The sequence below is a fragment of the Gambusia affinis genome, linkage group LG11, assembly GCF_019740435.1.
Source record: "Gambusia affinis linkage group LG11, SWU_Gaff_1.0, whole genome shotgun sequence".
Lineage (NCBI taxonomy): Eukaryota > Metazoa > Chordata > Actinopteri > Cyprinodontiformes > Poeciliidae > Gambusia > Gambusia affinis.
Genome location: NC_057878.1, coordinates 13874743 through 13890661, shown reverse-complemented (window position 1 = coordinate 13890661; position 15919 = coordinate 13874743). Strand labels below are relative to the sequence as shown.

The window sequence follows — 15919 nt, the reverse complement described above, 5'->3', positions numbered from 1 at the left end:
TTATTAACACAGCTACCCTGGGGCAGAAAGACACGTCGTCACTGGGCCCTCTGATCAACACCAGCAGGGAATGCGGGTGAACTGTCTTGCCCAAGGACACCATAGTTAAAGCTTGCAGCTGTAACATGACAACACCTGAAAGTATTCAAGGCAGTTAAATACTTCTGCTTGACTTTTTGTAGTATCTTAGCACTATAGAGTACCGTCATTGCCTAAATGTCACCATCTAGCGGTCAAACAGAAATACTACAAAAACCTACAAGAAAAGTAGTGTTTGCTATCGGTGTAAATTAAGTAAAGAAAGCTAACAATAATTGTTGACTTTTTTTTAGGAAACGTGGCATTAAGTATTCTCACAAATAAATATAAATATAAGGTATGGAAGTTAAAAAGGGCTTGAGTTATTATTGCAGCCCTCGTGTTTCTATTACGATCACATGATCTAGCGGCTAGCTGCTTTATTAGCACAGTCTCTGGGAGTTGAACAGGAAACGCTGTGAGCCGACGTTATTTGAGCTGTCAAACGAAAGAAATCGTTATATTCAAACTATTTTTTAATTGTTATCATTATTTTAGCAACTATCTGATTAGAACTGCGAAGCACGTTTGGAGAAATCGTCTCGGTAAGTAAAGCCTGACTAGCTAGTTTAGTTCTTCATTAACCTTTCCATCTGTTATCTATTTTCAACTTAACCTAGCATAGCCTAAGCTTAGCTAACCTTTAGACCTGGAACAATTTGTCTTTCAAATTAGTTGCTACATTTTACAGGAGGTTAATGTTTTTGTACGTTATGACGACAAGTTAGGCCTTCATAGATTAACGGTGTACGTTTTTATTGCTATTTTCATCCATAACTTCTTCCCTGAAGCGTATGTTAATCAGGAAAATGACTGCTTGTTATTGTGTTTCATACAGATAGATGTTCTCTATATGGCTGCCATCATCAAAATTAGGCAAATGAGCATGTGATCTAATACTGTGGCTAACAGCATATGATCTGGCCCAGTGGAGGAAGACAACGTCAAACTGGGGTAAGAATAAATGACAATTATCCTATTTTGGGTCAGTGCTATAAAGTGAGGTATCTTTACTTGTAAACCTCAATAAATTAAATATACCTGAAATGTTAATTTATTTTAGAGATTCAGGTTTGATGATTTTGTGATTTATTGAATAAATTCCTGTGTTGTTTTTCTATTAGGTAAACAGTTTCTCAGTGTTTGATAAGTAGTTAAGAGCCATGACGGCAAGGAAGTCCCTGCTTAAAGTCATCTTGCTTGGTGATGGTGGCGTTGGAAAGAGCTCCATAATGAATCGGTATGTCACCAACAAGTTTGATGCCCACCTCTTCCACACTATTGGTGTTGAGTTCCTAAACAAGACCCTCGAGGTGGACGGGAATCAGGTAACCCTGCAGATCTGGGACACTGCCGGCCAAGAGCGCTTTCGTAGCCTGAGGACTCCTTTTTATCGTGGCTCTCGATTGCTGTCTGCTAACCTTCAGCGTGGATGATAACCAGAGTTTTCTCAACTTGAGCAACTGGAAGAAAGAGTTCATCTACTATGCTGATGTCAAGGAGCCTGAGAACTTCCCATTTGTGGTATTGGGCAACAAAGTGGACGTGACAGAAAGGCAGGTGTCTTCAGAGGAAGCTCAGATGTGGTGCCAGGAAAATGGTGACTACCCTTACTTTGAGACCAGTGCCAAGGATGCCACGAATGTAGCTGTGGCTTTTGAGGAAGCAGTCCATAGAGCGCTGGCTGCAGATGACAAAGCAGATCACCTCATCCCCACAGACACGGTCAAGCTCCACAGAAAGCCCCGCTCTGCCACTTCTTGCTGTTCATAAAATCCTTAAGCTATCACTAATAATCCTGATATGCCTGCCATGTTTTGAGGCTGTAGGCATAATATGCTGTAGTAATAAATTATGCTACTAGCTTTTTTTTAATTATTATTGCTATTATTTCTCCAAGGTTCATTGATGCTAACTGTTGAACTTCTGCCCAGAATACACGAGAAACACTAACTCCATTCATGACCAATTACAAAAGAACTTGAGGAACCTTTGCATTGATTTAGCTTTGGCATGTTTTAAAATTCTTTATGCATTAAAAAGTAAATGTTCCAGTTTTCTGCTGTCATAGTTACACACACTGCTTAGATGTGAGTGCAAATATTATCTGGCTTCCAAATGTGATTGTGCAACACAATTACAGAATTTAATTGCATCGTATTAAAACCATTTGTATCGCCCGATAACTGTTTCTAATGATTATGAATGAATTAAATCCCGTCTTTAGAAAAGCTAACCACAGAGACGTTTGATTACTACCCCTTAAAACTGTGTAATGTATTTGCATCATAAATAAATTAAAGCTGTGTTGGAGAAACCGTCATGAACATGTTTCCTTCTGGGAATAAACTTAAAGAATAACTTGCATGACAAATTTGAGCCTTCAAGTTTCTGCAAATCTTTGTATTCTGAAGCCTTGATGATGTTCAAATTAGATCTAGTGCATCTGACCAAAACTAATATAGAATGTCAATACTTGTATAGAGGGCCATAATTCAACAAATAACTTGTCAAATATTTATGTATGTGGTACTTTAAACTGGAATAAACACAATAAATTTGAACGCTTATCTAAAGGCCTCCAATTTTTAATACACAGATTAACTCTTAAACATGCTAGGTGTTTTTTCATTGTTTCCAAAGCAACAATCCATCACAAAATAACCTTAAAATGTGATTGTGGGTCATCAATCTGACTCGTAACGAGATCACAATAATCTACACACCATTTTTAACTATACACCAATGAACTTTTCTATTACATTGTCAGCTGACTTTGCTGGATAAAGTGTACTGATAAAACACATTCAACTTAGCATTATTCAATTAAAGACTGAAATAGTGCTATAACATATATATGCGTTATATGATTTCCATTTTTGACTTACATTTTTTTAAGACATTAAAGGCCAATTTGTATCTTGCGTATGTATTGTTAGTGTTGGACGTTATCAGATAGTTATTTAAAATGAAAAACAGTCGGCTTGGTTTGATCAGTCTGTTGGTAGCATTAATATTAACTGCTTACAAGTTAGTTTATTGTCCTAGAGATTAAACTAAAAACTCTTCCTGGGGAGATTTAATTTGTTTGTGCTGTTTTGATCTTGCTTTAATAGTGCTTGAACTTATAAAGAACAGGAAACATTTGTATATCAAAGAATAACGTAACTGTGTACTAAACCCCAAGTCTTGTTCATTCTTATGAATTTACTTTAAGAACCAAGCTTCATTGTCAACTAAATAAAAGTTATAGAGTAAAGTAGAGAAAAATGTCACACTGAAAGTAAAATCACTATCATTTTATACAAGTTTCTTTTAGCCATAATTTTTATTTAATGCTACAGAAAAAGAACAGACAAGCATTTCTGATTTTTATATATACAATGAGAATACATTCAGATGGCATGATTAACTTAGAAGATGTTTCTTTCCAAGAAACTGGACTTTCCGCTCAAATGCTGTCGAGCGTATCGGGGCGTTGATTTCATAGAAAGGATTCATTGCAAACTGGAAGATAAAACGCAATTGTCAGACAGTCAGCCTATCAAATTAGGGGTAATGGTGTCACAAAGAACACAACTCACCTTAATGTACAAATCATACACATCGTTAAAAAAGTTCTTGATTCCATCTTCTTGTCTAACATCGTGCAGCATGATGAATCTTATTTGTATGGCAGTTAATTAAAGAAAATAAACCAAGGCAGATATGATAAACATGCATATAAAAAAGGTATAAGAAACGACTATTATGTTCCTTAATATGGTGGTTTTCAACATGCCTCGTACCACTTAGATATGTTGTATCCACTGAATGGAAAAAGAAGGAACTTTTAGAGTTTCTGAGTAGAGAATTGTCCAAAACCAAATATCAACAACACTAAAAACTGTGTTTAAATATTACATTTAGAAAAAAAAACCAATAGATAATACACAAAAGGATATGTCCTGCTGTGACGAAGGCTGAGACAAACCACTCGTTGAACTTGTCCACAGTTTTCAGGTACATGCTGTTGGACAGCCACATGTTCTCGTCCACCAAGTCTAGGGCAGCGTGTGCGATGAACTGGTTGAGGTGACGATGGTCATCCTGTGGTCAATGAAACACATCTTATAAATGAGGGTCATAAATACATTCTTGCTGTTCATCTTCTATATGCGGAGCCTGTAGATTATAATGTATTTAATAAACAAATAAACCATTAAAGAGGATCTTTAATAATGAAAATAAGCAACAACAATTGTGGAACTTTCTGTTCAGTTTTCTGAAAGATGCAGCGTTTTGAAATACAAACTGTTAGACACTTGAACAGTTAGTGGCATCCAATGTGTGCTTGATGCAGATACATAAATGAACAAAAACAACAATACGAATTCCAAATCACAACCATCACATAATTTTTTGTTTTCAGTTTCAGGGTTGGTGCAATGTTTTAGCACACCTAAAAGGTAGGCCAAAAAAGGAAGAAAACAGTTGGACTTTGTTTTGCATATTTACTTTCAAACGCATATCGGGAAGTTATTGCTAATTTATTTAGGTATTTCACGCCACGTCACGCACGTCAATCTCCGCAGCTGCAGCTGGACAATGGCATATTTTTCCGTTTACTTACTAACATATTAATCTCAGAATGTTCACATTTGTCCAACTCGGTTACAGCGTTTTTTTAAAATATATATACTAGTTTCCCTTATCAGATTTGTTTGTTTTTCAGTTGAATTGCCCAGAACAAACATCACACATCACCACAAAAATACATTGTTATTACACCTCGAATAGCCAGGTACCTGCATTTTAATACTCAACAACATTGTCTGAATTTACTATTTATAATATATTTTAGTGAGTCTTATTAAAAATATATCTGTTTAAGGCAATTACGATAATTTTTAAGGGGTGAGTATATTTGTTACCTTTGATTCAGGCTTCCCGGTTGGTAAAAACTCCATCTCAAACACAGGATTGTCATGATGACCGACCATAACAAAGTAAAAGGTTCCCGACATCGTAGCAAATCAAAAGATGCCCTGTAGTTAATGAAAAACAAACAAAATCGAAGAAATGATCTTTCGAGACAAACGAAATGACATGTACACATTTGAAATAAACATACAACGCACGAGATTCTTTAAGGGATTGTTTCGCTATCAAAGTAAATAGTAAATTTGGACGTCTTTAATAGTCCAAAGGAAAATTAAAGACGTATATTTTAAAGTATTACCCCAGTTTTTCTTTACCCGTTAAACTCACTTCCTGAAGATGTGAAAGTGTAGTCGCAAAAAGATGACGACATTGAAAAAAAAAAACGTTAGCTACCCATTTAAATTTATTTTGTCTTTTTTTGGAATTTTTTTGGAGCATACTATTTTTGAAATTGCATTACTAAATTAGATCTGTGTAAAATTATGCACAGAAAATGTGATATATCGAGAGCTATTTAAAAAATTTAAAGGATTTATATCAGTTGCGTCATAGATGTGCGCCTGCCCACTGCAGAATTTCCGTTGGCAAGTTTAAATATTTTGGGTTCACATTTTTAAAGGGAGCGGATCGATTGTTTTGAGTTGTACGGTAACTGAAAAACAAATAGATTTCTCCTTCGTCTGTTCGGGAATTAGGTTTTCAGGATAGATAAACTAGTCTTCTACAAGCTGAGGAATTTGTCGATATTGAGGGATTTTCCTATTTTTTGTAATCGTTATGTCCTCGTCCAAGGAGGATGCGTTATACCCTGAAGAGCTGAGGAAAAGACTCTATCAAACATTTAAAAACAAAGGAGTGCTTGACACACTAAAAGTAAGTAACATTAACCTCAGAGGCCTCATAACTTCGTCTTCGTTCAAGTGTGGTCACTTTATTCACTACTGTGCCTTGTTCATTATCTCCTTTGGTTCTGATCCAGGTGCAGCTGCGGAATCAGCTCATCCAGGAGTTGAAGAGTCCACATTCCAAGGGACAAAATCCAGCTCTCAGGCCACTACACGGGACATCCGATACTCTTTTACTTTCAGCTTGCAACACTATAGTAGCTGATCACCTCCGTACTCTAGGGTATGAGTACACACTTTCTGTATTCTGCCCCGAGAGTGGTGTGTGTAAGGACGAGGTGTGTATGACTGCTTTTATTCCCTTCTGCAGTTTTAATTGTATGATCCACAACCACCAATGTATTCTATGTGGTTTTTAGTTACTTACAAATAAAATTCTGACATCTGCCTTGCCTTTGCATTCAGCCTCCTTTTGGTCTGACACCTCTAAATAAAATCCAATGCAACAAACTGACTTCATAAATGGAGTACTTGATATTTTAGGTTTACCGATGCTATCCTTTCAATCAGACTTGCCTTGGAACAAAATAAGTATTGTCACCAGAGGGCTGAATACAAATCCAAGTCACACTTTGTTTTTTTGTTGTTTTTTTTAAAATCTTGCATCATTTTACAATTATGTGGTACAGTATACTGAATTTTGTGGCTGTAATGACAATTCTGCTCAATTCTGGCAGATTCTCAAGAAAGAAAACCTTCTTCAGATTCTTAAATTTACCCCTTCGTCAGCCTTTTTCACATCTATGGTGATTAACCACAGTAAATATAAGATATAATCAAATTAACAATGAAGCTGTTTTGTAATATTAATATTATCAATTTTAAACAGCTAAATAAAGAAGATGGTGATAAAGGTACGTCCAGTAACTTTGTCTTCCACTCAAACTTCTTCTACACCCAAGTCTTCTCGTCAGCATAAAGGTTGTGTCTTGCAGGACTCCTGTTCAGTCTTTTAACAAACCTGACACACCATTCAACACACAACCTCCGTAATGACGTCGACACTCAGACAACCAACTTAGCAAGTTATGGAGAGTCTCTCGGTAGGATGAACTTGTATATATAACAGCCTTTTTCATTGTGTTCAAGCACTGATCATTTAGTGTTAATCACAGTTATTTTCCTTTCTGTTCCCAGTTGACAAGATGAAAATGATTGATAGACAATACGAGAACTCCAGTTTAGGTGAAGACAAAATATTTCCACTCCAGTCAAAACTGGCTGCGTATAAAAAAGAGATTGAAGCACAGAAGGAAGCAGAAATGAACACAAAGGTATACACATATGGACATGTAGAATGACATTTAATCCTCTGGGTTGTTTTTGTTTTATGTAATTTATGCTCTTACATTGTGTCATTTCATCAGCTGAAACATTTCAAAGATGTTGAAATTGCAAAAGTCAGAATGGATGAAAAAGCCAAGTTTAATCAGGAACTTGAAAAGCTACAGAAAGAACTGGAGAGGACTTATGAAATGAGGGGAAGGGCACTGATGGACCGAGAGAAAAATGCCATCGAGAGGTTGCAAAAACAGCAAGAGGTAAGACACTTTTAATAACTTGTGTTTCTCTGCACTTTCTCTTCAAATACTTAAACTCCTTGGCATATGACATGCTTTTCAGAAGCTGGGTTAATATTTTTTTTTCACCAGTGATAATGTCAGCCTAAGATAATTGTGAAACAGTGTTCTGAAACGTCTTTTACCTCATTCTCAAAAGATAACATGTAATTCTAAAAGCTGCTTTACTTTCAAGATTACCCAACTTCTGCTGGTGACAGTTAGACCATTTCTTTATGATGAGTAAAGAAAGTGAAGGTTTTTTTTTAGCTCTCTTTCAGCAGTTTTTTTTTTTTTTTTTTTTTTAAGGGTTGATCTTTTATCAGCCTAACCCTGCACTTGATACATCGGCTCCAAGTTTCATCCAAACAGGTTAAATAGTTATCAGAACCCTTGTATATATGTGCAGTGTTGACAAAAAACGATATTAGAATAAGTGGTTCACTCAGTGAGCTAAATTTGCACATTGGTGTTTTTGGGAGGGGGGATGAAAAGGAAATGCCCACAGATTTATCTGAGTAGACAACAACAGTGTCATCAATATGGCAAGATGTCTTTCTCTGGTTAAAAAAGAATGATTGCTGACTCTTGAAACTTAGACTTCTAAGTTACTGACTTTAGGTATCAAAACCTTTTGCATTCTTAAATAGTTCCAAATCTGAAGACTTTGTTTAATTCTATTGACTATTAGTGTAAACATTCTTTAATGACTGTGTTATTCTTAGATTGAAGAAAAAACTGTCTACATGCAGAGACAGTCACTGCTGAAAGAAATCGAAACGCTGCGCAGCAGAGAAAATGAGTTGAGGATGAGAATGGAGGCTTTTGAAAAGTAAGATATTTTTAGAAATCTTTTTTTTTTTTAAGAATTTTTTTTCAGTCACTGATTCATTGTTTTGTTTTATGTCAATTTCAGGTCCTGTGAAATTCATGCGGAGAAGATGAGAGCTACTGAAGAGTTGTTGAGGAGGAGAGAACTGGCTGTAAAGACAATGGAGGACACATACGACCAGAAACTGAAGAATGAACTTTCAAGGTATTTTTTTATTTAAGAAAAACACAATCTGGATTTGTTTAGGTCACTTAAAGTCCAACTAAAGGGAGCTCCTAGATTTAAGTTAGTATTTTCTTAAGTTTAGCATTCCTATCAGATGATGTCACTGTTGGGTTGACTTGATGTAATATTGTTACCTTATATGAACCATCACTCATCTTGAACTGTATCAGCTAAAATCAAATTATGCTAAAATTGTAATCTAATAATTTCTACAGAAGTTTTTATTTTTATTTTTTTTATTTTCTTTGCTGTGAACGCTTTTGGTATTAAAAGCTAATACAGTTCCAGTCACAAGTTTACCTGCATCATCACCAAAGATTTTATAACAATTTGGGGCTTTAAAAGTCAACTAACATTAAGCCTATGGAGCAATCCTATTGAAAAGAGAGGACCATATGTCCACAATTAATGTAGAAGCTGGGTCTGTTCCTGGAAACCAACAAATTTACATCAACTTTAACATTTTTACCGAAAAGAGAGATCAAATGTCCAGCTAGAACTACACCAGAAGCCTGCTGATGACTATAACAAGCATCTTGGTAAGGAATATTTGACCAAATATTTAGTTGAGGTGTATTCATTTATTTGAACTTTATATAAAGTAAACCCTGAAGAAATTCTAGAAAAGCCACAATAAATTCTAAGTTTGCACCTAATTATAGTCTTTAAAACTTGTTGAGGTTGTATGTTGACTTATTAGCCCTCTGAGAAAAAAAAAAGTTCAAATAAATACTGAGAAGATCCGATAAATAATAATTTTGTGAGATTCTAGTGTGATACTGTAAATGTACTGCTATCTCATCAAATTTTTTGCAAATCTGGGATAGGAGAAATGAGGCTTTCGTATTATAGTGTCAGGAATCATTCACTTGACTTTGTTCTAAACCGATTTTTATTCATCTTTGTCACCGATTGATTTCCTGCTTTCTATAATTCCAGTTATCAGCTTGAGCTGAAGGAGGAATTTCTTAGAAGAACAGAAAAACTCACAGAAAGCGAGAACCGAAACAAAGGCAAGCATTTCACTTCCTGCAGAAAAAATGACCAGCTTGATGATGAATTAATTTTCACAATGTTCGCAACATTTTTATTTTTCCAGTGGAAACAGCTCGAATCCAAAAGGAGTCTGATTTGATTGAATCCAGACTAGAAGAACACAACAGGGCATGCATAGAGCTGAAAAGACTTCAGGTATTAGTTTATTAAACTAATATTTAATTTGAAATATTTTGGTTATTCCTATAACACCTTATTGGAGAAGATTGACTTCCACAGGGTGGTTTATTGAAGTGTTTTCTAAGTTCTATTTTCATTTTCCACCCATTGCTGGTTTTCCCAGGTTGAGCTAGAAACACAGCAGCAGATATCTCTGCTGACTCAACAGAAGGAGCTATTAAAAGAACGACTGGAGAGTACGAGCGACTATTCCCGCTTGAAACGGGAGAGAACGGAGCTGCTGGGACAGCTGCAGCTGCTGAAGGAACAGCTGGAAGAAGCACAAGGAGAGAACCAGCGGCTCCGTGCAGGTGAAGGGAGACCGCCGCATTTCTAATGAACATGAAACAGCTTCTGTTTCCTTCATATCCATATCAGCTGTTACTCAGATGACATAAACAAGGTGCAAATACACATTCTGTTAATGTAATGTATGCAGTTTTTTTTCTTTTCTGGTTCGTCTCTTATATTGAGTGTCTGTGACTCCATTCGGTATGAGCTTCAATGTGCCGTGAAACGTTCAGTCCAGTCTGTCTCTCTGCCTCACCCTGAGTCTTAATTGAGTGTGGGGGCCCCTTTGGCTGACCTGTAGCTTTGCAGACTGTCTGTGAAGGAAAGCTATTAAAACGTAAGCTGAGACAGAAAGCTCTGTTTACCAGCAGCAAACAAAAATGTTTCTTCTCTCTGAGGGAGACTGAAGTCACCCTGTTTAATAAGTGGAAAAAATGTGTTGGTTTATTTCTCTGTCAGTAACACAAACACAGTAGCCTGAGTTCAGTAGGAACTCTGAGTGTGGTAGAAATTGGACATATTTAGTTAAAAAGAAATTATATAGTGCATTTTCAAAATACTCATATATCTTTAATTAACCCTCCCTTCCTTTTTTTGTTTTCATTACAACTTATAACTTCAAAGTACTTCTTTCGGATATGTGATAAGCCGATTGAAAGTGGGAGCATGATGATTTTTCTCTCCCTCTCTTTCATTTATTATTTACAGGTAATGATCTGAACAGTGTGGCATGCATTTGAATGAAGCCCTCCTGACTTCTAAATACGCTGCCTTGGTAATAGGCTTTAGAGCATCATAAAGACTAGGAATTAACTTTTAAAATAACATTCTAAATTTTGACTAAATTAGCTGTGTGCTATCTCCATCCAGTCTGATGTAGGTTTATCTATTTTCTAGCTCAGGAAATGGCGCAACTTCTGTTTCCGCATGTGGAAAGCTGTTAGAAACATTCTCCTAAAGACCGTCTGAAAAGTCTTGACTCCGAGGCCGAATACAAATTTAGAAAAATTTAGAATTCATTATATTTTATTTGCAGTTCACAATTATGTGCTGCCTTTTATAAAATGGTTAACAAATGTAAGGCACATGAATGCTTTCGCACACATGAACTAAATATGTTTTGTAAACCCCCTTTCTTAGAAATGATCAAACCATCTAAGGAAGAACTGGCCTTGCAGACGGAGCTTCACCGACTGCAGAACGCTCGTACGCTGGACGAGGCAGAGTTTGAAAACCAGAAACAGGTGCTGCAGACGCAGCTTCAGAGTGAGGTCAGTCCGGTTCCACCAGAGTACTTGGAAGACTGTGGGAAACTATGTGACCTACATTTTTCCCTATGATCACATAGGGGAAAAAATTGCTTTTCTGCCTCTGGTACAAATACAAAACTTCGCAAGACGGTGATTTGTAATTTTTTTTCTTTCTCTCTCTCTCTCTCTCTCTCTGCAGGTGGAACGATGTGTTCAGCTTAAAGCTCAGCTGACAGAGTGTGAGGAGAGGGCAGAGTGGATGACCAAGCATGTTGAGGAGATCAAAACACAGCTTCACCAAACACAGCAAGGTAGCATGTGCTGCAACTTACAGTTTGTGTTAGCTTGATCTTTGTGTCACGTTAGGTTTGTTCAGTTATGCATGTTAGACTCTGTAGCAAGTTTGTTGTCAAATTTTCAACTCTGAATAGACGGATTTGCTTTCTTTTTGTTTTTTGAGTGAAGATATTTGTCAGGGGTCAAATATTTTCCCCGTTGTTTAAAGTGTCTTGCAAAACTATTCATGCCTCATTTTGTCATGTTGCAAACTTCAGTGTGTCTTATTGGCATTTTATTTGATATAATTCAACAAAGCAGAACAAAACAGTGAAGTGGAAGGACAGTGAGGAAAAAGTGGGGCACACTTTTGTATCTCGCCTGTGTCTATTTCATCTAGAAGCGCTATTTACTGTAATTACAGCTTGAAGACCGTTGGGGATGCTTCTACTAAATTTGAACGTCTCTTAACTATGTAACCCATGAAGTCTTGACCAAACTGCTGGATTTGTACGGAGATTAAATTACACACATCGGTGTAAAGGGGACCGAATACAAACTCTCCTGAGATTTTTTTTTGTTTGTAAGCATGTTAGAAAACCAAATCATTCCACTAAATCCACTTCATAGTTATGTGCTACTATGAGTTGGTCTGTTCAGTAAAATACCAAAAAAAGTTGAAATGGGGAAAATGAAGAGTATGAAGAGTTTTGTCGGCACTGTAACAAAATGAAACCAAGAAAGACAGCTGCTGTCTAACCGTAGTAACTCTGTTTTAGATGCAGCTGCTTGTATTTCTGGTGGAGGTCTTCTGTTTTAGTGTTGAACCCCCTCCCCTCTCTGTTTGCTTTTCCTCTTTCATTTCCTTCTGTGTGACTCGATCGATAACGACAGCTCTGGAAAATGAAGTGCTGCGTAACCCGAAGCCCTCTCTTGTCGATCGCTCTGTTCTGGAGTTCAGCGCTGACTCACTGGTTCCACCCGACATCTACGTGGACAGAGCTGTGCTGAGGTCCAGGGTGAGTCACCATGATGTCTTTGAAGCAGGTGAGCCATTGCGAAGACACAAGTTCCCTTGGAGTGATTCTCCAGACTCGGACGTGGAGCTCGTGGCAGAAGCCAAAGCTCGCATCCAGAAACTGCAGAAGGAGGCTGAAAGCTTAGAGGAAGCTTACAGAAACTACCAGCAGAGGGCAGTGCACTCCATTGCCTCTCATAGGCCTCTTTCCCCACAGCAAAGCTATTTTTCACATTACCCCAGCTCCCCTTTGAGGAAGAAAGACTCTCTGCCTTCACACAACTATTCAACCCACAGACCAAAGACTTTACTCAAACAACTCACTCCTCAATGTATCCAGTCCCCCACATTGGTATCCCACGACACCGGAAACATCATGCCTCCTTCAGAAGTCTATGACCAGCCTCAGGCCCCATTTGCCCCTGAACAGAGTCGCCATTCTTTGTCTGAACCTGCATTTGCAAGAGACGGACAAAGTCAGGATGGAAGCTCTGTTTCAGTTGAGCAATCGTCTGGGACGCCACAGTCCTCCTCCAGACGGAGACATCAGAAGCAGAATGCAGAAGGTAGTTTTTTTTCCATTTGTCAGAGAATGCCAAACACAACTACTTTAAGTTTAAATTGATCCTCTTTTAGTCTTGTTTCTCAATATAAGTCCTTGCTCCCCCTTAGAGCCAGCGGTGCCTGCGATGGCACTCTCCCAGCCGCCACCGTCTGACACACGGCTCTTCTGTGCCTCCGTCGTCACCGTCGCGAACGCAGGTGACTTTTCTCCTGAGCTCAGTCCACCTCACAGCCCCCAGCTCAGGAGCACAGCACGGGACCACTCCAGGTACCATCTGCTGCCGCTAAGACAAGGACAAACATTTCACGTTTTATTTCATGGTCATGAATTTTAATGCTGTCTTGTTTGCCCTCGTTTCTTTCAAGTCCACCAAAAGCACAGCCTGTGTTTTCCAGCTTGGAGTCTTCCCCGCATCCGGAGGAGATAAACCTCGAAGATCTAACAGGAGATTTGCAAGGTGTTCTAGAGTATTAGCAGTCATGTCATGGTGCATGTTGTTAAACCCAATACTTTCTTTTTATGATAGGGGGAAGAATCATTTCACTTCTTTAATCTCCCTACATGCTCCTCACTTAGAAGTGAGCTGAACATAATTTGCGGTGGATTTTTTTCACATGTGTTAGCACTTAAAATCTCTGTAGGGTTCTGACTGACAAACATGTGGAAAAGACGTGCCACAGAAGCACGTCGCAGCTCTCAGCACTTAAAATCGGAAACCTCGCACTCCATCCGAACAGACATGCAATCATACACAGGCAGTTCTTTGATGAGGAATCCATGCCACATTTCAGTGTTAAACCACACACGCCAGTGTTATTGTGATTTTATGTCACAGACCAACACATTTGGGTGTAATTGTGAAGTGGAAGGAATAGACGCATTGTTTTAAAAATAGTTTATATTTATAGAAACATGGAGACAAGGAAACCATTGTTGAACAACAGCCATAAGAAATGGCTTTGAAAAGGGGGAGACGTTGACTTGTGTCTCCTTTGCAGATTTTTCTTTGAAAACATCTCAAAAACCATAAATGATTTTCCTTTCACTCCATAATTACATACTGCTTTCACATAACATGCAGTAAAGAAAATTGTGTCTGTAATGTGACAATGGAGGACAAGTTACTTATACTCTGGCATTATATAGTTTTATTGTGTATCTTCAACCTTCCAGTAGAACATTTTTCCGCTGAAATTTCCAAATGATGTGCTGCCATGCTATTTGCAGCAGGTGCCATGTACAACTTTGATGGTTCAGACTTTTTTTTAAATTTCCTGTTAATGGCTATGAATTTGGTTTGGCCCCCAGCATGTCCTTTCAGCAGCCCCGCACAATGGTGAAGATGAAGGACAGCTGATTATGTATTCTGTGCCGGTTCTCTGGCTCTGTTGTATTATGGGGGAGCATAAAAGATCTCTTTGTGCTGCGTCTCCCTCCAGAGCCCGGCCACATTCCAGAGCTTCTCCTGGACACTGCTGTCCCTCTCTCTGAGGAGGCCCCCAAAGGGCCCACCAGCCCCCAGCCCCAGGACCTCCCTGAAGACCCAGCAGACTCGCACAGCCAGCCTGGTGAGTCAACCCGTCCAGTAATGACCCTTGATCTTGGTTGACCCACAGTGATATGCATTTTATATTTATGTTGAAGGCCATCATTCTTACTGCTACCAGTCTGCCAGGTTTTGCTCATTTCCCGCTTCCTGAATTTATGTCACTTCACTTTTGTCTAGAAGTTCAAGAGACCTCAGGTGGCACTGTCAAAAAGGAAGAGGAAGACGAGGAGCAGAGGTGGGAAAGAGAGCGGAAAGAGAAACAAGAGCAAAGGCAGAGGGAGCTAGAAGAAACTAAGGAGCGAGAGCGGCAGGAGTTGGAACGTCTGGAGAAGGAGATGGTAACGGTGAATCCAGCGTGCCGATGCTTAAAAGATCTTGATCTGAAACTAACAGTGACCACTCCTGTGTCTAACCAGCTTTTGGAAGAGGCGGTGCAACTGGAAAAGGAAGGAGAAGAAATGGGAGGAGAAGCTGACATTAAGAAAGGAGAAGACGATGAGCAGATCAGGGAAGAGCCAAAAGTAGAAAATCCACTGGAGAAATACATGAAGATGGTTCTGGAAGCAAGAGAGAAGCAGAATGAGCAGGTCAGTTTGATCTAAGAGTCAACATTTTTTTGTTTAACTTGTATAGTTTACTTAACCTCACATTTGGCTTTTTTGTGCATTTCTAGAAGCCTGTAAGAGAGGAAGAAGGACAGATGAGCCCAGAGGACAATAGTTTATTTGAGGAAAAAGATGAAAGGTAAAACAAATAAAGCTGCTGTGTTGATTTGTAAACGTATCACTATATTGCATATAAAACAATTCAAAATGTATGACGTTACTTCAGAAGCCTTTAGTACAAGAGCAACACCATGTGATGTAATCCCAATAATTGATTGCTTTTGTGGTTTCCCGTCTCCTGATATGTCAGTAATGTTATTAGCTCTGGAATTACTTCAAGTTAATTTAAAAATATCTTCCTCTGATGGGTTATGCTTTTTTCTGTCCCTTGAGGGCTTCGCTTATTAACTCTGTTTGTTTTCTTCAGTATTGCAGCATTCTCGCTTAAGGATGAAGAAGACGAGTTCTGGTGAGCCGCCTCAAGAGCTGAATCGAAGTTCTGTAAAGAGTTTCAACCTCGTCACCTTTTTAATCTACATTTTAATATTTTCGTTTTTTAGACCTGTTTGCACTTATTAGAAGAGCAAACAGTGTGAAATATGCAACTTTTGTAAACTGCTCTAATAAA

General features: G+C 38.2%; 3 protein-coding genes across 5 annotated transcripts; 2 read left to right on the top strand and 1 right to left on the bottom strand.

The window, feature by feature from the left end:
• Window positions 1–239: 239 nt before the first annotated feature.
• Window positions 240–2648, top strand: rab9a (RAB9A, member RAS oncogene family). The gene is given in 4 exon segments (XM_044132386.1): window positions 240–623; window positions 917–1032; window positions 1203–1481; window positions 1483–2648. Coding segments are annotated over 2 exon segments (609 nt in total). The 5' UTR covers window positions 240–623; window positions 917–1032; window positions 1203–1241; the 3' UTR covers window positions 1852–2648.
• Window positions 2649–3387: 739 nt separating this feature from the next.
• Window positions 3388–5364, bottom strand: LOC122840163 (trafficking protein particle complex subunit 2). Of its 3 annotated transcripts, none has more exons than XM_044132385.1 (5): window positions 5300–5364; window positions 4992–5105; window positions 4023–4167; window positions 3663–3748; window positions 3388–3585 (listed from the first exon to the last, which is right to left on the bottom strand). In XM_044132385.1, the coding sequence occupies exons 2-5, from the start codon at window positions 5082–5084 to the stop codon at window positions 3487–3489; spliced, it is 423 nt and encodes a 140-aa protein (XP_043988320.1). In that variant the 5' UTR covers window positions 5085–5105; window positions 5300–5364; the 3' UTR covers window positions 3388–3486. The 3 variants fall into 3 exon arrangements, with proteins under 3 accessions (XP_043988320.1, XP_043988319.1, XP_043988318.1); XM_044132384.1 differs by having other exon boundaries at window positions 5316–5364; XM_044132383.1 differs by having other exon boundaries at window positions 5329–5364.
• Window positions 5365–5564: 200 nt separating this feature from the next.
• On the top strand, window positions 5565–15856 carry LOC122840161 (oral-facial-digital syndrome 1 protein homolog). Its single transcript, XM_044132380.1, has 22 exons — window positions 5565–5874; window positions 5981–6184; window positions 6584–6652; window positions 6736–6760; window positions 6842–6949; window positions 7044–7180; window positions 7274–7447; window positions 8191–8297; window positions 8382–8501; window positions 9462–9535; window positions 9622–9713; window positions 9862–10048; window positions 11169–11299; window positions 11478–11589; window positions 12449–13138; window positions 13245–13404; window positions 13503–13594; window positions 14577–14705; window positions 14864–15024; window positions 15103–15273; window positions 15360–15430; window positions 15719–15856. Exons 1-22 carry the CDS (start codon window positions 5779–5781, stop codon window positions 15762–15764), a joined length of 3156 nt encoding a protein of 1051 aa, XP_043988315.1. The 5' UTR covers window positions 5565–5778; the 3' UTR covers window positions 15765–15856.
• The last annotated feature ends 63 nt before the right edge of the window (window positions 15857–15919 follow it).